Source organism: Gekko japonicus, unplaced genomic scaffold (assembly GCF_001447785.1).
Source record: "Gekko japonicus isolate JY-2015 unplaced genomic scaffold, Gekko_japonicus_V1.1 scaffold364, whole genome shotgun sequence".
Lineage (NCBI taxonomy): Eukaryota > Metazoa > Chordata > Lepidosauria > Squamata > Gekkonidae > Gekko > Gekko japonicus.
In genome coordinates, this window is record NW_015172562.1 from 561119 (window position 1) to 583757 (window position 22639).

At 45.8% G+C, this 22639-nt stretch overlaps 1 protein-coding gene across 1 annotated transcript in view; it reads left to right on the forward strand.

The window, feature by feature from the left end:
- The first annotated feature begins 3209 nt into the window (after positions 1-3209).
- Positions 3210-22639, forward strand: part of SEMA3F (semaphorin 3F) — a 172339-nt gene continuing 152909 nt past the window's right edge. Inside the window, exons 1-2 of the mRNA XM_015421243.1 lie at positions 3210-3282; positions 17183-17342. Coding sequence (XP_015276729.1) covers positions 17231-17342 — 112 coding nt within the window. The 5' untranslated portion in view covers positions 3210-3282; positions 17183-17230. The remainder of the gene's footprint in view (positions 3283-17182; positions 17343-22639) is intronic.

Here is a 22639-nt window from a genome sequence, read left to right on the forward strand (position 1 = left end):
TAGGATCCTAGCCCAGGATGAAGCTCAACATGGCATCTTAATCAGGCGATTCACACATCAGTATTTACAATCAAGTCTCAATGGCACAGTTCACATAGGCAGTTATATACATTGCAATACATAACATTAAGTATCCCCCAGATTTTTAAAAAAACGTTTTAGATTTTTGTGCACACCTGGGGACCGCCCCAAGTGCCCCCTCTGTGCTGATTTAGATATCCGCACAGAGGGGGCTACTTCGGAATTAGATATATAGATATATATTTATATATTTTTATATATTTATATATTTTTATATATTTCTAGCCCGCTCACCCTGCACAGCAGGCTCAGAGCAGGTACAACAGACATGAATATAAACAATCAGTTAACACAAATAGAGCACAGAAAACATGTGCATATATACAAGTTACGCTTCATTAGTTATACATGATGTGTAGAAGTCATAAGTTCTATGATTTGCAGGTAAAATGTTTAAAAGGACCATCTCTTACTGCTTGTCACTAGGAAGTGAACTATGCTTCCAGGTGGTCAGCCATGTTGGTCTGAAGCAGTAGAACAATTTTTCAGTTTTTCAAATTTGAAAAAGTGTGCCTTGCACACGAAAGTTCGTACCTTGAATAAACCTTTGTTGGTCTTAAAGGTGCCACTGGACTCTTAATTTGTTCTATGCCTTCAAATGTTATTGATTGTAGCAGTTTAGCCAAGACCTTCCATCTGGTCACTGTATTTTAGAAAGTACCTTTCTGAATGTCAGCCATGGCCTTTTGCTAAAGCTGCCTTCAGTGAGAAGCAATGGTGGTCCTGATTCCAAACAAAGTTACTTGAGACATGACTGAAAGTTAATTGATCTGGGGTTGCATCCAAATTGCTTTGAAAGTCTATCTGATGTTGAAATGTCCTGATGCTCCTCCTGCTGTTAACAGAGCCCACTACATCCAGAACTGCTGCAGAAAGTTGCTTCAGCTTTTAGTTAACTGTGAGCAACAGAAGATACCTTTTGCCGGGGATGCACTTGTGAATTATTCATTTATGTGAAAGGCACGAGAGAGAGAGAGAGAGAGGTGGACAAGGCAGAGGAATTACGCATCCTACCTTGTTTAGCCTTAGGCCATAACCTGTCATTTGGGTCGCCATGTTTGGGTCGCTGGTGGAGCACTGCCTGCCCCCAGTGAGGAGTATCAGATTTTCCATCTCTCATAACTTCACCCAACCTCATCATTACTTGTTCACTTTTAAGATATTTCCCCTACATCAACGTAGTCTCCACTGCATAGGGCAAAGCCTGTATACTGGTCGGCATCTGCTTTGCTACAAATGAACAGGTCACGAAGACAATAGTATGCAGATTATCTTCATGTAGGAAAAATGTTGTGCTATGTGTGTGCACACATGTCAGTTGAAACATACATCTTTGGAAAGCACTCTTCGGCCTCTGTAGTGTGGAGGAGAAAGGGCACAACATTTTCCTCTCTCACCATGCTGTGCAGCCAAATTGGGGGGGACGGGACAACAAGATCTGCTTTAAGTGCAGTCAGGCCATCCTGCTCTTTACAGACAAAGATGGAGCAAATATTAAATGAGGGTCACCCCATGGATGTACCTTACAGTCATTTACTGCTCCCCTGCCGAAGAGTTGGTTTGGGGATTCCTGCTTTTAAAAACACATGAGGGAAACAGAACCCTTGAAATGCAGCAATGAAACCTGCCCACTACCTTTACATTAGGCTCCTGGCACCCCTTCCCGGTTTCACCTCCTTCTCTTCTGGATGCTTCACCCATCTACTAATCCACAAAAGGGTTAATGTGGCTTTCCAAAGCTGCTGAAGGGAAGGGGGTGTTGGGGGTTGGTAGGAAGAGGTAACACTTTCTCCTGCTGTCATTTATGCCGAATTTTCTTTGTTGCAGGATATTTGTTGAAGGATCTGTCTGGGTAGATTCTGCAATATTACAAAGCAAGGCCCCATCCTTCCCCCACCCCACCTCTTGTCATTCATTCTCTGGCACTCCGTTATGCTTCCTTCTTCCTTTTGCTTTCTGCCTTTCTTCTTGTCTCACTTCAATCCCCCTCCCAAACCTTCTGTCTCTCGCCCCCATCCACTCCCCCCCATGGGACGCGAGACACTCCCTTGCAATCCACAGAATAACTCAGCCACACACAGACAAAGGACCCGATTTATTTATTTATTATTCCCATTTCCCCCGGCGCCTGTTTTGTCTACCTCAGTCTCCCTCTGGATTTCAGGGGGGAAGAGCCCCCTTCCTGAAAGCGCGGAGCTAGGTGGGAAGAGAGGAGAGGCATATACACAAAAGGGATTATTAGTCTGGATTTAGATTAGGATCGTGTTTCTTTTGCTGTGGGAGCCCGATGGCGCTGAAGGAGCCGGGAAAGAGGGGCCAGGGACAGAAGGCATCGCGGGGGACTCCAACGGAGCCTCCTTAACCCCAAAGGGAAAAACCACTGGCTCTCCGGCGAGAGTTGCTAGCCAACCTGACACCCAGAGCGCTGGAATCCCGCTGCTCGCTGGGTCGTCCTGCCTTGCCGAGCCAAACCCAGCCGAGGGGAGGGGCGGTACAGGTGGAAAAAGAGGTGGCGACGGGGAGGAGAACGGCGATGGGTCCGGCCCCCACTTCACTGCCCGCGGAGGTGGGAACGGGGCGGGGCCATGCAAATCGCAGGCGGTAGAAGCCAATTGACTGAATAGGACTTGGGTGTTCAATGTGAGAGAGGGGGCTTTTTGTAGGGGGAGGGTGATTCCCCCCCCTTTTCCAAGCAGGCAGGAGGCCACAGTATTATTATTTTTTTCCTCCTTTTTTGCCTCCTGCGCTCGTCAGCTTCTGTCGGCCGGCGGAGAGAACTTCGAGGGGTCAAGCGTGCATTTAAGCTCGGACAAGCGGCCAGAGGAGCAGCGAAAAAGTCAAACCAGCTGCTCGGTGGCGAAGAAGAAGTCCCACCCGGTTGGCTGCCTCTAGAACCGGCTCGGCTGTAAATCGAGCGTCTCCATGGATTGGAGAAGAGACCTCCTCGGGTCCTGAATTCCAAGTCCAGGAAGGTTTGGCGAAGGCAAAGAGCGGGATGGCGGCGGTGGGACGCTGCTCCCCGGACAGCTGTTGAGAAATGCCCCTTTGGCGTCCGTAGGGGCTCCGCTCCTTCCTCCCCCACCCCCACTTGGGAGTTGGGAGCCAGCGCTTCTCGGATCCTACCACCAGCGAGCGGCAAAGCTGCCTGGGGAGCGTCCAGCCGGCGGCTTTTGCCCCAGCTCTGCGCCTCCGCCCAGCAAGGTAAGTCTGCGCCGAGGGAGAGCTGAGCCGGTAACGGGGCTGCCCAGCCCTGGGGGAGTCCCGCCACCCTCCGCCCAGCCTTTGCTGGCTTCCCAATGCGGGAAGCGGCTGGAGGGTCTCTGTCAAAAGAGCAGCCAGCCGGCCGGTCTCGTTTGGGTGGGGAAGGACCGGGGCGGGGGGTGGTTTGCTGATTTTCTCCGGACGACAGTAAGTGCCGGTGCCCCTTCCGGACCCGCTCTTGCTTTGGTCCTCGCGCCACTTGCTCCGGCGTGCTTGAGAGAGGGGGGTGGGTGGGATTCCTGGGGAGGCGAGCGGGACTCGAAGGACCACCTGGATCAAGGCCAAGGGAGCCGGGGAAGAAGTGCGCAAAGCGGCAAACTTTCAGTAGGCGGCGGCCCCTCCGCTCCTGCTGCCCAAGAAGTGACAGTGGCTGGATCCGGCTTTGCCGCCTCTGCGCCCGGAAAGTTGAGCAGGAATCCAGAAAGGGGGGGGGGGTCGGGCAAGCAAGGAGGCAAAATAATGATGATGATGATGATGATGATGATGATGATGATGATGATGATGATGATGATGATGATGATGATGAAATCCTGGCCGCTTTGACTTGGCAGGGATCCTCCTCCTTCTCCCCAGAGGGGTGCCGAGGTCGGACTGGCGGGGTTTTGTTCTGGTCGAGACTCCTGCTGTCCCTCAGAAGGCAACGATGGGAAAGCTAGAGGAGAAGACGGCGGCTCGCCGCGCCGCCGGAGAGACTGGGGGGGGGGGACGACTCCGGGGCGTGGGGTGCGGGACACGCACCTCCGAAGGGCTGGCAGGCGCCGAGAAGGCAGGCTCCCGCCGGGCAGCTCAAAACGCCGCTGGCCCCGCGCCACAAACCATGCCCTCCGTATGAGCGGTTGGGGTGCGAACAAGCCGCCCGCAAGGGGGCGGCTGCCGACTCCGCGCTCTGTGGGCGAGAAGCGCTTCCTTGCCTCGCTCGTTCCTCCGGCGCCTCAGACTGGAGGGGCACTCACGCTCTGGAGGAGTCCCGACTAGTATCTCTGGGGCAAGCGCCGAGGGAGGGAACGGGGCTTAGACGCCGTACTCACTTGCTCGCGAGTAGACACGCATCGGGACGCACAAACGCGCAATAGTGGACTCTCCCCCCCCTTGGTTCCACGTGTGAATGTTATGAATGTAGGAGAAAACGACGGCTGAGACAGGTTGTACACGTGCGCGTTACAGACGGATTGAACGTTCACGTGTGGTGACTGCGGCCACGACTTTTGTGTGTTTCTCGGCACGCTGCAGAGCTGGAGGATCACAGGGCATAAAGTTGAAGAATGAAACGGTGGTTTTTTGGTGTGTGGAGTGTTGGCTCTAGAGAGACTCTGCCGCTCCTTCGGTATGGCCGGGGCTACTGAAGCCGCGGTCCAGCCTCAGCACCGACGGAGGGAAAGACTCGCGCTCTTCCTCTCCCGCCTTTCTTCTGCCCTCTTCTTCCCTCTCCCGCCGTTTTTGGTATCCCACCAAATTAGTTGCAGCGGTCCCGCTAGGAGGGCGGTAGGTGTGGCTGTGTGCCCGAGGGAGGCCGGGAGCTCGGCCCCTTTTGCAACTCAAGCAACTCCTGAGGTAAAATGCTATGGCGGGCCTGCTGCTGCCGTGGCCGGCCAGGGGCTCTCCCTCTCCCTCTTGGTGCGCCTAGGTGGTTTCCTCGCCGCCTTTCATGTCAAACACCACTGACGAAGGTCGCCCCTGTTATGGCGAGGGTCACCTTCCTCGCGTGCCCCTCCCCGCCCTTTGGGGCCTTCTACCCTAACTGGGCCAATGACTTCCTACACACACACACACACACACACACACACACACGGTGGGCCAATGACTTCCTACACACACACACACACACACACACACGGTGCTCACAGGGTCTTCTGTGAGGGCCTGTAGGTTTGCATGCCTCAAAAGCGTCTCTCTTGCCCTTCGTGTGGACGAGGGTCATTTGTATCGCGGATGTGCATTCTGGGCGGTTTAACCTTCACCATACCAAGCGGGATATAAATATAAATAAGTGCATCGGGAACCTGCTGTGAGAACGCACCCGAGGAAGCAGACAGGTGGCTGCTTGCACGCTGTCGCTCTCTTGATGCTTGAGAACCCTCCCTTTCGCAGTAGTCTGGATGGAAGGCAGTTTTCACAAGGAACTTCTAAATAGCTTTTAGCGTCTCTGAATGAATCATACAACCCACAACAGCTGGAATATTTATTTATTTGACTTATAGACAGGGCGTTGAAAATACACCTTTGAAAGAAGTGGCTCTCTTAGGCTTCTTTAATACTGTACAAACAGTTCATGCTGTCTTCACAGCAGAGGCTTCAATTGGGTCTCCATGGAATGCAACAGTAAAATCTGCATCCCTTAACTATTTAAAAGCATCCACTCCTGGAATACTATTTAATATAACATGTCAAAATGTGAATTTCAAGTAGGTTTCTGCACATATTAGGGGATGAGAACACTTAAATGCTGTTTAAATAACTGAATCCTCAACAAAAAAAAGTCAAATACAAAAAGCACAGGACCATCAGTGGCTACCATCCAAGTGGGTTCATTTCCCTTCTCACCACTTCCCTAAGCATTAGCATTAGAGGACAGGCCATTCTGTAATTGTCTTGTTTCTTGTGCCTGTAGCTTGAAGTCTTTAATCTTATCAGAGAAAAGACACTAGCTTATAGAAATGCTTGACTATACCAATATAGAAATTTTGGCCTGGTTTTCTTTGCCTACACCTCTTTCCAAGTGGCCTTGTAAGTGGAGAGGAGGCATTGTGTTGTTGAAATTCCACATCAGCCAACTAAGTATCTTGTTGGTTTTTTGCATTGCAAGGCCACTTAAATGCAGTTTTTCATTATTATAACTCTTTTATATTATATTAACTTGTCTTGCATTTTCAGAGCAAATGGTTGTCACATTTTTTTTGGCAGAGCTGTATATGCACAGAATGCAGTTACTTTTCTTCACACTAGTTAATAAGGTTTTAATTTTTAAGTATATCAGTGTACATTTTATCCCCTCTTAAATGCAAATCCTTCATCATAACATTGGGTTTTGCTGTGTTTGATTACTATGTTCCCTTTAGTAATCATATGTTACCTAGTTGGCCAAGCTGCTGCTGGGCCATAAAACTCTGATTCTACACTACCCACTATATGCCTGCCAGTATAAAAAAAGTGTGTAACTTCTCTTTAAACAGGAATACTACTTCCACAGTTTCACCCTATGCTTGTATACTTAAAAAAGAGTGAACACTGACTCTTGGATGGGGAGGGAGCAAAAAACCTATCTGATTGTGATCAAAGGGGAACATAAAAGTTTTCAGCCTCTTCTCCTTACAACTCTCTCCATTTACTTGGGCCCCGGCTCCTCCTCACCTTAATTCAACAAGTGCTCTACTATATAGCAAGCAGAACATGGATGGGCTGCAGTAATAGTTACAAGTTGAGTCCTTTCTCTTATGAATGGAAGTCAAGAGGGCTGTAAAAGAAGTCACATGGCCTTTCCTCAGCAGGCAGTCTTAAATGTGATTGGTTTCTCCATTGCGAGTTAGCAAATAGCTGTGGAACAATTAAAAACTGAAGGCAAGCGTCATCGTAACATGTTCAGCCATTTGGCCCAAAAGCAGAGTTCATCTTATTGGCTTATTTGACCTACTGCCCTTTTGGAAGGACCTATAGTTTAGTTATAAGTATGGTATCTTCTATGCAGAAGGTCCCCAGTTCAGTTTCTGGACTGTCAAATTAAAAGGGGAGCAGGGCTGGGACAGACCTCAGAGTGAACCACTGAAGAGCAGGGCCCAGTGGTCTGGTTCAGTCTATGACAATTTCATACATCCCATAATCTAATTGTCTAATCTGCTCCCTACTGTTGTCAGAATTCTCAGTTGATTATGTGGAGTCTGTAAAAGGCAGTGAAAATGAAGAAGGGATGTTACAAAGCAAAGAAGAAATCTCTCCTCTTGAAGAGAACTATTTTGAGAAAGCCCCAGAAACAACAGTCCAGATGGAATAAAATCTTCTTGGGGGAGATTCTGCTTGCTTAAAAATAGGACAGGGAAGCACAGGAATAAGGCCATAGTGCAACAGCGGGGATCAGAGGGTTACTGCAGCTCAGCATAGTTTGGTAAAGTTATTTGCCCTGCCCAAAAGCTGCACAGATTTTGCTGTTGTCGTTGTCCGTTTGTGTTCGTGCATGTATTAGTCACGGAGTTATTAATAATTCCTTTCATATCCCTGATCTTTTGCCTTTCCCTGAACATTTCCTGTACTGTAAACTCCTTTCTCAGGAGGCTTAGATGCATATGCTGACATTTATAAACTGAAACTGATCAGAGACCCCTCTCTTCCTGAACAGACATGCCAGGAGCCAGCAGAAGGGGGTCCCCAATCTTTTCTTTCTTTCATTATGATCTCAGCTCAGAAGTGGTTGGATTAACCACTGTTTATTTATCAGGGACTGAGAAGTGGCTGAGCTTCATATGCCAAAGGACCCCAGGTCTCCAGGCATGGCATACTAGTGCATTCCTTAGTCTGTGTGGTGACCCATTAGCCTGCTCACTCACTCCACTTCCATCAGTGCAGAGAGATTTAGATTTAGCAACTGTTCTGAAGAATGGTATTCTCTCAATCTCTTTGCCTTTCGCTCCCCACTTTCTGCAGCTCCTTGCCTCCCTCCTCTTTTTTTTCTTGCATTCCTCTCCTCCTCCCTCCTTCCCCCCCTTCTCTGCTCTTTTCCTTTGTTTGCCATCTCACTCGCTCTCACTGGCACGCACAGCACAATCCAAATGCAATATCAGTATTTGCCAGAACTATTTCCCAAGGCCGGCAGGGGCTTGATTTAACAGCAGCCGATTGTAGCTTTTATTTCACAGGGTAATTTAGTTTTTAGACATTCTGGTTCCAGAAAAGCCTGACATGTGTGCACTGAGTGTAGAATCTCCAAAAGGGGGAAGTAGAAATGTGTGTGGAAAGACAGACAAATAACACAAATATTTACCTAGTGTAAAGGAAATTGCTATGATATATTGCTCCCGGGAAAGTCTAACTCCTGCAATAGTAGTGTATTGCCCACAGCTGAAGAAAACTGCATTCTCCTGAGGGTCCATCCATTACTCTAAATGTCCTTAGAGCCAGTCTGGATTTGTTTGACTGATTCCAAGGATTTTCCTGTGAAATCCCTGAAGTTTGTTTCTGTCATTAACCCCCACTTTCCTGCACTTTACTGCAGCTCACCAGACAACCAGAGGGGGCAGTGTCAAGAGTGTCAGGGCACATTCCTCGTCCCTGGCCATACCTTGCCATAGCGCAACACAGAGGGCAGTTCTGCCGCTGCTAAGCTGCTTGGTTGGCTTTTCTCTCCCTGTTTTCTTTTTTTCTTGTTTAAACTACAATTTGGTTTTGGTCAACCTGATTAATTTCTTAAGAATTTGGCTGTTTTGCTAATAATGTGTATAGTTATGTAGATGGTTGGAGGTTTTACTTTGATTATAGGACACTGATTATACCTAGAGAGATGTATTTATTATTTATTGATTAAACTGGATTTTAAACCACCCTTCCCTGTAAAAACAGGGCTCAGGGTGGAGTAAGGCATGAAATAAATTCATATAATAAATAATTAAAAGCAGTTAAAAACAGTAAAAACACAACAATCAATTTAACAGATGATGCTAAAAATTCCAGTTGTGTTGCTGCCTCACGGGGACACAAGGGGTGGGAGTGCCAGAAAGATGCTGTCCTCAACCAAATGACTGGCAGAACATCTCTGCCTAACAGGCCCTGCAGAATTGCATCAAGTCCTGCAGGGCATGAATGTTATTTGGCAGAGAGTTCCACCAGGTTGGAGCCAGGGCAGAAATCACCCTGGCTGTGGTTGAGGGCAGCCAGATATCTTGCGGGCCAGGGACCACCCTGTTCTTATCTGCTGAGTACAATCCTCTTCTGGGGGTATACCAGGAGAGGCAGTTCTGGAGATACATGGGTCCCATACCATTAAGGGCCTTAAAAGTTAACACCAGAACCTTGAACCTGATCCAGTACTCCACCAGAAGCGAGTGCAGTTCACACAGCACAGGTTGAATATATGCTGTTCTTGGAATCCCCATGAGGACCCGTGCCACTGCATTCTGTACCAGTTGGAGTTTCCAGGTCAATCTCAAGGGTAGCCCTACATAGACCAAGTTACAGTAGTCTAGTCTGGAGGTGACCATTGCATTGATTACTGTGTATAGATCCAGAATCACTCCTGACAGTTGGTGCTGGTCTTAAGGGCACACAATCAAGGGCTGGGAGCAGGCACCCCAAACCTGAGTCTCCCCATCCGAACCACAGAACCTCCATCTGGGCAGGATTCAGTCTCAGCCGATTCTGTTTCAACCATCCCACCACAGCCTCCAGCCCCTTAGCCAGATTTGCTGGGGCAGTGTCCAGCTGGCTTCCCATCAACAGATGGTGTCATCAGCATACTGGTGACACCCCCAGCCTGAAATTCTGCACCTGTTGGGAAAGGGGGCGCATAGAGATGTTAAACAACATTGGAGAGAGGATTGTCCCCTGAGGAATCCCACAAACTAAGGGGTACCTGGGTGACATGTTCTTCCCCAGTGCCACCCTCTTTCCCAGTGTTGGAGAAATGAGGTAGGCCACTGCAAGACTACTCCACAGTCCTATGTCAGCAAGGCTGGGGGTCAGAAGATCATGATTGACCAAGTCAAATGCTGCTGTAAAATCCAACAGCAGCAGCAGCACTGACCCACCTCAGTCCAGCTGTTTGTGGAACTCATCTGTGAGGGAGACCAATGCTGTCTCCATCCCATGGCCAGGGCAGAAGCCAGACTTGAATGAGTCCAGGGTCATTGTATCTTCCAGGAAACTCTGGAGCTGTTCTGTGACCACTCTGTCAATTACCTTACCCGGAAACAAAAGACTTGAGACAGGGTGGTAATTGGAGGGATCCATAGGATCCAAGGTTGGCTTCTTTAAGAGTGGTACAACCGCAGCCTCTTTCAATCACTCAGGATAGACCCCCCCAAGTCCAGGGACAGATTGATAATGTCTACCGGGGGGCCCATAGTCCCTCACCACCAGCTTTCACTAGCCTAACAGCACCCAGAATCCTGTCAGCATTGGCCCAGGAGAGTCAGATGAAGCTGTTGAATACTGAATTGAAAGATGACCAAAGGGCCTCCAGTTCAGTTACTGTATCAATATTGGCTGGGAAGTCATGGCAAAGCAATGAGACTTTCTCAGCAATAAAGTTCACAAAGGCCTCACAGCTAATGGCTGAATTACCAACATTTTGAGTTCTCTCACTGAGAGAAGTTAAAGATTTAATTACCCTAAACAATTGTGCTGGGTGGATGCAATGGAGGCCATATAGAACTCCTTAGCAGTCTTCATGGCCATCTCACAGGATTTCATAAATGTCCTCTAAGATGTTCCTGCAGCTTTGTCACGAGTTCACTGTCAAACTTGCTGTAGTCATCTCCCATTTCATCCCTCTGAGTTCCAAAGCATACCAGAGGAATAATTTGGATTGGGAGTGAAGAGGACTTAATGGGGCAATTTCATCGATGGCTTCAGAGAGATGGGAGTTCCAGTCTTCTCAGTGCATCTAATGAATCACTGGGGGGCATTGGATCCTTTAGAGCATTCTGGAACCCAATTGGGTCCATTAGTCTCCCCGGGTGTACATATGTATGCACATGTGGAATATACAGATTTGGTGCATGCCTGGTGCTGTGATGTCCCTAATGCTATGGTGCCCCTGGGCAAACAGGGAAGTGTTACAGGATGTAACAGAGTACTGGGCAAACAGGGAAGTGTTACAGGATGTTCTGTGGTAGTAACAGAGTATGAGCAGTTCTCTCTGTCCAGTCTAGCAAGACCAAGGGACAGTCAGAGAACATGGTAGAGGGGAGTGAAAGGAGGGATCACACACCACAATGGCCTGACTTAAACTGTAATTGAATGTCACGTGTTGCATCCAAGGAATCTTAAAAGCTTAGTAGGCTCAGTTAGACAGAGAAACAAAATACCACCTGCTTCCTAGGCAGAGAGGAAGTGAACGAACTTGACCCCAAGCTTAACCCTTTTGCTAGTCATAATGATGTGCATGCGCCCCAAACATGTTCATTATAGTTACTACACACAAAAAACCTCCCATGTAGTGATGTCATGTGACTATGTTATGGTCAAGACTGCTTGTATTGAAATCAAGTCACCTATATATATTATGATGTTTCTATTCTAAATCTGCTTACAGGTCCTATCCACCTGTCCATCTCTTTAGTCTAGAGACTCCTGTGATTAATTCTCAGCATTTGTTTAGCTCTCCTGTACAATGGGTTTTCCAGCTGGGCACACTTTAGACAACATAAAACAAAGGGTGCTGCAATGGGAGGAGTTTTTTATCATTGACTTCTGTGAAAAGTGGTGGTCAATCAAAGCTTACAGCACTATGAAAGAGAAGAAGAGATTTATACACCACCCTTCACTACCTGAAGGAGCCTCGGAGTGGTTTACAATCCTTTTCCCTTCCCCTCCCCACAACAGACACCCCGTGAGGTAGGTGAGGCTGAGAGAGCTCTCTTGAGAACTGCCCTTGAGAGAACAGCTCTGAAAGAACTTATGACTGACCCAAGGTCACCCAGCTGCTGCATGTGGAGTAGTGGGGAATCAAGTCTGGTTCTCCCAGATTAGAGTCCATGCTCTTAACCACTACACCAAACTGGCTCTTGTAAGTGCCAACCAAGGGCTTTCTAGAATGGCCAGTTTCACATCCTGGATACCACTCTTCTGCAATAAACTAAGTCATTTCTGTGGTATATTTACTTATAGCTCAGCATGAAAGAATTATTTACAATTATCCTGGAATAAAGGCTTTTGTTACCCTCTACCAGCTAGAACTACAAAAAGCAAACAAATTATGTAGAGGTCAGCCACTCAGTTGCTGTGTCACGTCTGACCACACAGCTAGAGAAACTGAAGAGCAGGGAGCTATTGCAGGTTCAAACCCAGAGACTCTGGTTTAAAGGCAAGGGTGGATTCCATGTTGGAAAGTGTTTTATATTTGTGATAGTCTTTGCTGAAGTGGAGAAAGCTGTGTGTAACTTACACTTGAGGATGAACAAAGGTAATGTTGTAAATCACACGTGCTCAGTCCCACCTGAATTCTGGCTAGCTAGTTTCACAGGGCCCCTGGCACTCTATCTAGGCAAGTCTGTCAAATCTGTTCCCGCTAAGACCCCAGTGGAGCCCAGATGGTCTAGTACACACAAACTCTTTTTTTTTTAAGTCTTACTTCTAAGGAAAATGCATTCTGTCTTTTTAAATGATTAAGTCCAGATTTATTCTGCCAAGAAAGTGGAGAGTGTACTGGACAAAGTACTTCCCCTGGTTCAGTGCATTTCTGTGCTCAGTGGGAGGGCAGAGAAGGAGGAGGAACACCCCACCCTCCTTTCCCCCTCCCTCTCTCTGTGTGGGGAAAGGGCAGTTTTGTGGGGTGAAGGGCCCCTAGTGGGTGGGCTGCTGGCTTTGGCTCCTGCTACTATAAGATAGGAATGAAAAGAGTCCTTATAGCCCCTAGAGGAGAGGACTTGATTACTGCCCCTCAATCAAACTCTGTTTACTTTACCAAATGAGAGCAACATGTGAGCCCGTTAATTGCAGTTGGGCTGGAATGGCCTGGTATTCATTCCTCCTGTAGGCTTCTTAAACTGCAAAGGAAAATTCTGCTATAGTCCCATCTGTGAAAAGATGCACCAAGCATGTTATCAGAGTGCCACAGCAACTTGTATTTGATCCTACCAAAATTATGAATACCTATCAGAGTGCCACAGCAACTTGTATTTGAATACTGATCCATATTCTTGAATTGTTCTATTGGTGTTACGTAGTCAGAGAAAGTTCCTTAACATGGCTTTTTAGAAATTTAGGCTAAGGTGAGGCATTATATGTAAGATTAAGGTTCTTCTCTCTGTATATTTGTGTAATAACTAGCAGTCTGCTGTAGCTGTACAGATGTTACACAATGACAAACTCAAGTGTGTGGACCTCAGCCATTTACCTGATTTAACAATGCTCCTAAGCAGAGTTAAATATGGAACCCCAGGTTTTGGGCTCAGGATAGGTGGCAACAGTAAAGATTCTGTACAAAACACATAATTGAAATAGTATAAACACATGCATAAAATATTAGAAAGTAGTTGATTAAGTTAATCTTCATTCCAGCCACTAATTGCCTGTACTTGCTTAGGCTTGGACTTGCAGCCGAGGGAAATTGGGGAGCAATTGCTGAGAACATTTCCTTATGTGATTTGCCATTGATGTGTGCAGAACAAAATGTTTTAAAGCCACCTTTAGCAAATTATAGATATCATAGAGAAGTGTGGCCTGTGCTACTTTTCGGCTTTAAAGGATAAAGCCAACACCTGGAATCATGCTCAGAAAGCAGTAAGGCAGACCCTAGAGAAATGGAGTAATGTGCGGCTTTTGACAACCCCCATCCCCATCAGGAAGCAGGCCACAGCATTCTGCACTGGCTGCAACCTATGAATGCTTTTCAGTGGCAGCCCCACTTACAGTGCATTGCAATAATCATGTTGTGATTCTAAAGGCAGATCATATCCAAATTGCAGTGAAAGGGCCACAACTGTAATTCCTGATGTAGTAAGTGAAAAGCACTCCTAGGCACTGCTGCAGTCTGGTGGTTACAGCATAGCAGTGAATCCTAAAGCACCATCTGCAGACCTCAGTGACTAGGAGAGACCAAAATGTAGTAGGAGTGCAGACATCCAAGCTCTCCTGTTCTATGTTAGATGGGTACCATCATTAAACCAAAGTGTCTTTAAGATCACTTGCTGCTACACTGAGTACCTGGATGGAGACATCTGGGCATCCACAGACCATAGCCATCTAACTAGATCTTGGTAATACATGCAAGGTCAGAGGTTTCTTTTTTGCTCAAATCAAGGATGCCTGAAGGAAAACTCTGCAGAGGAAAGCAATGGCAAACCACCTCTATTTCTCACTTGCCTTGAAAGCCCCTTGCCCTAAGTTGGTTGTGACTTGATGGAATGCATGTACATAAAAAGGGTAAAGAGTCTAGTTATGTCAGCCTGCTATTTCTTCCTTTACGGCTGAGGGGTACTTCCTAGTTAACTTGTACTGATACTTAGTTAATGGCAGCCACACATTGAGTGTCATGCTTGCAAAACTGTGCCCTGATTGGGGTGACAAAATATATTAAAATCACACTGGTTGCCCACCACAACTCCTCTAGGCTCTCCAGTGTTTTCCAGATGTCTACCAGCCTGTCCTGGATCCTACTGACCGCAACCTGACTTGTGATGTCAACCATTCCAATGATGCTCTTGAGACATCAGCATTCAGATAATGTATCCCAAATTTAGCATCCCTATAAAACAGCAGAAACCCAGAAAAGAATCTCATCTTCTAACACTTATTGTCCTGCGCTGGTAAAGATACCTTTTTTGTTTTTGCTGCAACAGGCTTAACTTGAAAACCCTACAGAGACTAGTCTGGGACTAGGGTATTTAAAAGCCTGCCTGCTCTCCGGAGAGCTTGTTTGTCAGTTAATTTTCTCATTAGAGACCTTGCTCCAGGTGCCCCCACTGCCTGAGACTAGGAAGATGAATACCAGTAACAAGGTCTTTCAGTTGTACCACCTCCCCTCCCTTCTGTGATTTGTGTGGTGCCAAGCTTAGTGAGTTTTCAATGCTTGGCAAACATTTTTTTTCATTCCAGAGTTGTTGCTGGTCATATTCTGTTGATTTGTTCTTTTAGTGAGGTTGTATGTTATTGTTTGGCTGCTCCTATGTTTCTTTTATCTTGATTCTTTATCCTGTTTTTATCTAACATGTCTCTCAAGTTACTTTTACTGCAGGTTGGTTTCACTGCTGGTCAGTGTTTTAGTTTTTAGGGGTGGCTTGTTTGTCCCTGGCATGTCTCCCCTCCCCCCTTTTCTGCATATTTTATTGTTGTTGATAGATCTGCTTTTTTCTTTTAACTTTACAAGCCACCCCAAGAGTCCCAGGGTATAAATGATCTAAATAAATACACAATAAACCAACCCCTGTCTAGCCCTATCAAACCTGCCTCCCTCTCAAGTGTAAAGACCACAACATTCTTCATTTCCATTTCTCATACCCTCAGTTTATCTCCTGTTTAGAGGATAAAATAACATAACCCTGATTATGATAATCCTTACACTCAATGAAAAGGTTAAAAGAGACAAAATGTAACCCCTCTAACTATTCCATCTGCCCCCATCATCTAAATCAGCTGTTGAACACAGGAAGTTGCCTTGTATTGAGTTAGACCCTTGGTTGATTGAGGTCAGTACAGTGTACTTAACCAGCAGTGGCCCTCCAGGGTCTCAGGTAGAGGTCTTTCATGTAATTACTCTCTGGTTCTTTTAACTGGAAACTTGGAGGATTGAACCTGGGACCTTTTGCATGCACAGCAGATTTGTCAATTGCTGGGCAATGACTCTATCCTAGGGTTGCCAGGTCCTACCACTGATATGGCAGGGGGCTCCTGGTTCCTCATTAGGAGGTGCAAAGACATCACCCAGAAGTGACATCATCACGTTGCTTATGTCAGGAGTGGTACACTCTAGTTTTTGGGCAAACCTCTATGGTTTTTTTGCTCACTGTTACTGTGTGAACTGGCAAAATCCAGTTGGAAAGTTCATTGAAAGTGCATTGAAAGTGGATTATTTAGTGTGTGTGATTGCAGCATATGAGTACAATAAAAGCAAAGGGTAGGTGGCCTATCATTGATACAGGATGTTAAATAGCAAATGAGTATAATGGAAAAACACAAAATGGAAATGCAAATGATATCATAGTATGTGGGGCCCTACAGTTACCTGAGAGGCTGATGATATGTTATAAAAGGAACTGCCAAAGGGAGGGAAGGCTCTTCCTAATTTCTGAAAATAAAATAGTACTTTTAATGATATCTACCCAGTTCTGTGTCTCCCAGAGGAAGGCAAGAAAGAAAGATACAACATTATAGCTTTTTTTTCCATCCAGAAGAGGCATGGGTGGGCAAAAGGATGGGGGTGAGTTTCAGTTACCAAAAGTATGCAAGTTCTGTGGCAAGTAGGGTAATTTTCAGCCTGTTCTTTGCAACCTTGAGGACTAGAAATATTTATGGGAGCTGAGTATGGTTCAGGGCTAGAGGTTCAAATAAACAAACTCACAATAAAAACCCATGGAAAGCAAAGCTGGGCAAAAGTTAATACAAATAATTATCTAGAATATGCTCCAAACTGCAGTGTGTGCCAGAGTATATTTAACACCGGGCAAAGTGTCAGACCAAATAAAATCATAATAAAATGGTAGGGCTGTAGAAGAAAAAAGGGAATTGATGTTCAGGATCCACTGTGGGAGTAGATAATTGTTTGGATCCTCTACACTCCAGCAGCCCACACAGGCTGGCCCTCATTACTCATGGCTCACATGGGTTCCTGTCAGCCATTTGAACTGTCAGGGGACTATCATATGCAGAAGTCATTTATACATCTGGAGTTTGGAGCCAAGAAGTACTGCAACAGCACTGCCAACAGAAACATATGCTAAGTGCTCTTTCATTATGTTCCTGAGTATACCTGAAATGAAGGTGATTGACCAGGGTTGTACATTGGAGAGCTGGACCTGCCTTATGGAAGACTGCCTGGTGCTTTTGTAAGCCTCCCAAGTTTATTGTTCCACTGACATGGGTGTGGTTGGGTGGAAGAATAGAGCAGCCTTCCAGTAGAGAAATTTTAGTTGTTCAGTTCTTGTCTTGTGACCCGTTAATAACACATTTCTTTGGTGTCCTCTTTTTCTCCCTCTGCTAGACTGCCTAAGAATTTTGCCTGGACTTTGGGTTCTCAGCTCTCCTGATCATGCCCCTGTTTGGCTTTTTGCTCTGGGCCACCCTGCTAATCGTGGGCTGGCAGCCATCCTACTCCAAGGATTACCTATTTGCTGCACCAAGGGTGCAGCTCTCTTTCAAAGGTAAGGCACAACATCTCTGTGTTCAAACAGTTGTGGTATGACAAGGGTCTTGTGTGGAGTACAGTTTGTGTGGCCATTAATGGCTTGTTGAAGGGTCTGTATCCAGAATGTCTCAGAGGGTACCAATATCCAGGTCTGGAGGTTCTGCTTTAATTTCAAGTTCATCTACTTAACTACTCTTCAAAGAACCTATTCTCAGCCGTACATTCTCTTGGGATCTTAGCCATGAGCATGAAGAATACTTTCTTGGAATGGGTTCTGAGAAGCCCCTGGGCTGGCAGCCTGCATCAATCACACATGTAGTGTACTGCACCTCAGTGTCTCTCTCCATCTGGAGATAACTGGCCCTGCAGTTTGTGGAATTTCCTTTGATTTTTTTAGAGTCAAGCATCATGGCTGGCGGTAGAGACGGCAGATTGACAGCTCCGTGAACCCAAGCTGCTATGTGTGCTGTGAAGTTGGCAGCAAGTTACATGTGAGATCCCTGGGAAGGGACTGTAGTGCTGCAAATAGATCCTCCTCCTGCTGCCCATGTTGAAGATGAGACAGGTGCTGAGATTCATTGTCTGTAAATCTTCAGGGTTAGTTAGTGTGAGGCATTGACTGCCCATGAACAATGCTGAACTGAGTTAGTAAATAAATCTTAAAGGTTTCTGGTATAAGGCTGCAAGTTGCCTTGAGATGTGATTGTCCATCAGGAGCAAACAAAGGCTTTAAGTTCAGAATTTCTCCTTATTTCCCCGGGGCCTTGAGAAGATCTAGATTTTCTCTTCCAGTATTATGCCTTTCCTACTAGTAGTCCAGCCTTGGGGTATCACCTGAGCTCTGAGTAACCATCTCTAGTGTTCTTTCACAAACAAGGGCTTTGTTCTTTAAAACAACCTGACCTTTCCTTTGGAATATGAACAACCTCATCAGAGAACAAGGGGACAGACAGAAACATGATCTGCCCTGTACTTGAATTCTCTCTGTGTGTATGTGTGTACACTCAATTGAGATCCTCCTTTGAGTCTATTTAAAGATCTCTGTGTCCGGGGGAAGGAGGTTCAAGCCAATGCCTTTGAAAAATAGCATCTTTGAGCCTTTATAAGTGTGCTTGATTTCCTGTTGTTACCATACAATAAAAAATATGGAAAAGTTCTGCCTTTGCCAATGAACGTGGAGGGTGGTGGTGGTTGTTTTCACTGCATCTGTCTGCAAAGTTTTGAGGCTTTGACAAAACAGCAGTAATAAATAATAAATCATAAATCATGAGACTTGGCAATGGAGCTGAAGGAAGTTTGGAAAGGAATAGAATTGCAAAGACATTCAAAGGAATGGGAAAATACCTGGGTAGTGGGGGAGGGGGGAGGAATATTGAGAGCCTCAGTAAATGAGAGGTATGTCAGGGCTGACTATTAAATATGTGCAGTTTGGATGAAGTAGGCCAGGACTCTGGAGAAGAGTCTGCAAATATCTCAAGGACATTAGGCTCAGGAGAAGTGGGAGCAAAATTAGTAGAATAAGGTGCTTTTTGGGAAGAAGCATTGGGAACTGGTGAAATCTTGAAGCGGGAAAATGGGCCTTTGCAAAGAATGATCTGCCAGCAATCTCATTTGGAATTGTGGGAGAAAGTTGCCTGTTTACTGGGGAAGACATCATATAATTCCCTTGGCTGTTCACATCAAGGTGCATTAATTTGGTCATTGTTTCTACAGCTGTGAGGATAACTGATTGATGAAAATTATGCAGACAGAACAGGGGAAGGGGAGCGCAGGCTATGAAATGTAATGATTTTGCCCACTGTGTTTCTTTACTAACCATCCTTCAAATAGCCCCAACATTTCTGGCAGATGTAGCTCTCTGTTGTGGACTACTGCTGTATTGTAACCATAAGCTGTATTTCCAGCAACACATGCTATAATGCAATTACCATTCCTGAGCTGGCCTGCATGCCCAGGGACAGTGGGATTAGTGCTGGATGGATAAACATTATTAAGCACGGTATGAAGCAGAAATGTTTGTGCATGTTCATTTACAGTCTGCTGAGGGCTCCTTCTGAAACAACTTTGAAGCAGCCTTGTCCTGCCTGTATCCAGAGCCAGTTCTCATGACTGGCCATGTATGGATGACAGACATGTTTCCAATCAGTCCATGGTGGCTATTTGCTACAGTGGTTCAGACTGAAGCAGTTCTGTGACTGGCTTCTTAGGCTGGTGGAACATCCACTAGAAAGGAACATCCTCACTGAAAATCAATGGAATCTTGGGGGGGGGGGGTGTTGGTTTTTTTTCATAAGTAAAGTAATAATTAAGTTGTTGCTTTGCACTATCTCGCAGTCTTGCATTCTCATTTTCACACACCAGTCTTACTCTTGTAGGCCACCGGTATTTGATAAAATCAGCAGCAGCCATTGTATTTGCATTATGGCACGGTGAGCTGCTAACAACTGGAAAGTTACACTAATGAGGCCAACAACATGTTCTTTTAAGTCTTCTCACTGAAAACCATGTGCATGGATTGTTGCTCTCTTTCCCAGATTTGTGCATAAGTTTTAGGGAGATTCCCCGTTCGCGGGAAGGGCGGGGTATAAATGTAATGAAAATAAATAAATAAATAAAATTTAAAGGATTCTCAAGGCCAAATGTTCATCATATTTCAACATAATGAGCCTGGTTAAAGGAAATCGGCCTGACCCCTCTCTGGTTAGTGTGCATCAGCTGAACTGTTCTAGGGTGGACTGTTTTTGTGATCTCCTGTTGTGGCTTGCTGTTTTGGATAGAGCTGATATTTTAATTTCAACTTTACAATGTATTTAGTTGTTTTGTTTGGTTTTAATTATGGTTTCTTCAGAATGCTTTATGTTGCCTTGAATATTTGGGTAGTGAAGGAGGCTGCCAAATGTTATAAATAAAAGAAGGATTCTTATTTGCCTTTATTCACTTAGTTCTTGGATCACTTTGTCTTTAAATATTGGTCTGTAAACTGAAGGAGGACTGGAACAGATTGTTTCCAACAAACAAGACAAAACTTTATAGGCTATTTTTGAGCTTCAGAACATGCTTGTAATAAAGCCATGAGAGTTAGCAACTTTTTGGGGAAATATCAAATCACCTGACCTTTTTCCTTTACTTACAATGAGATTAGAAAGCTCTCTTGTGCTAAGAGTTTGCTCACACCACTATTTCAGTTTCTCCCAGTTAGTGAGAATTAACCTCCAGCCTTCTCTGAAAGCCAGCTGGAATACCAAAGCTGTAAATTGAGCTCTCTTTAATCAGCTTTTTTCCCCTGAGTTGATAATTTCTGTGTCTTGATGTGTCTCTTTTTGCAGTGAGGTGGCCGAGGAAGAGAATTGGGTGGGGGAGAATATGGCGAGGAAAGAGGGAAATATGAGGAGGAAGAGTTAATCAATGTGGGCTGCTAACATGGCCCAGGCCACCAACTCTGCCAATAAAACTGCAGCCGGGGCTTAAAGAAAGGTGAGAGATTTAATGCGCCTAACACCTCCTCCCTCTTGGCCCACATTCCACTTGGCAGATTAACTGGCACGCACAGGTCATAATTCCATATCTGAGCAGGAAGGAAAGAAGTTGGGGACATGGAATGGGAGGTCCTAGGTATGTTCAAGTCTTGTGACAGAATGGACTGTCGTATGGATATGGGGACATCAGGGAGAATTATGGGAAGAGCTCACATTTGCAATGACAGTGGTACAATGGGATACCTTTTTTTATAAAGTGAGTTTGGAGTGTGCCCACTGTGGGGCCTTATTGTGAACACCATAACAGTGAAAAGGGACATGTGACAACATGTGCTAAGCAGCCTCAATCAGTTGCAGCTTTTGGATTCATATTTAGTGCATGTTCATAGACACATCTCTGTGTCAAATGTTATTAATTGCAAGGACATCCAATGAGCATGGAGTAAACTCATCTTTGTATGGTGTGCACCAGGTCTTGGGGAAGTCTCAGATCTTACTGCGGCTGTTCCACCCTATGCGCACTGGGCCTTCCATGCCAGCCCATAAGGAAGGGGCTGTGTCTCAGTGGTAAAGCACATGCTTTGTGTGCTTGAAGGTCCCAGGTTCAGACCCTGAAAACTTCAGTTTGAGGAACAACAGGATATTCTGGAGAGCTTCTGCTAGTCAGAGAAGCCAGTACTGAATTAGATGGACCAATGATCTGACTCAGTATAAGACAGCTACTTAGGTTCACTTCTTATCCCTGTTGCACATCAGAGCCTAAAGGCCCCTCTAGAGTTGCCACCAAATTTACTTAAGATTGGGTACAGACAGCCTGGAATCTGACCTGGAACAAATACATAGGGTAGGGAGCAGTGCCTGCTAAATTCAGCCAGAAGTCTAGATAATTTCAGCATTGGGATTTGTAGAGAATTATGAGATTTGGGATTTGCTGTCCCCCACCTGCTGGTGCTGAGGGGTGCAGCACAGTTTCAGCATCAGCACCATCGTCATATGGCTACTGTGTATGAAATAAAGGCGGAACTGAAGCCTCTTCTCAAACTTCTGTGAGTTATTATCACTGTTTTATCAGTTTTGTTAGAGACCAAGAGGTGCCAAGCACTAGGAGGTGTTTTGATACTAGTGCTGATGCCTTAGTTCCAACATCTGATATTCAGCTGCTCACAATATTGAAATTTAACTGATAATCTTCTAGGGCTTTAATGGCAACTTCATAAGGAGAACATTGCGATGACAGTGTCACAGGGGTGTTATGGGGTACATGTTTATACTTTAAGACAAATTATAGTAATTCAACACTGTTCCAAGAAAGCTTGTGTGGTGCAACACCAAACATTTGGCACTGAGATTATATAACATTGGATTAGACAGATTTTGGTATGACCCAGCAAGGCAGCTCTTGCTGAAACTAGTGAATCATCAGTTGATGAGGTTGTGTTTGCTACGTCATTCTGACAAGGTAGTGGTACCGGGAAAGAAGCTCTCTTGAAATGTTTCAACCGGGGAAAGGAAAAGACACTCCCCCCTTGGAAGCAGCAATGAGTGGCTGGAGGTATAATTACCACATGTAGTGGTTTGGTGTAGTGGTTAAGTGTGCGGACTCTAATCTGGGAGAACTGGGTTTGATTCCTCCACTTGCACCTGCTGGATGACCTTGGGCAAGCCATAGTTCTGGCACAGCTGTTCTTGAAAAAGAGCAGTTTCTGTCAGAGCTCTCTCAGCCCCACCTACCTCATAGGGTGTCTGTTGTGGGGAGGGGAAGGAGTTTGTAAGCTGCTCTGGGACACCTTTGGGTAGTGAAGGGTGGAGTATAAATCCAATCTCTTCTCTTCTTCTT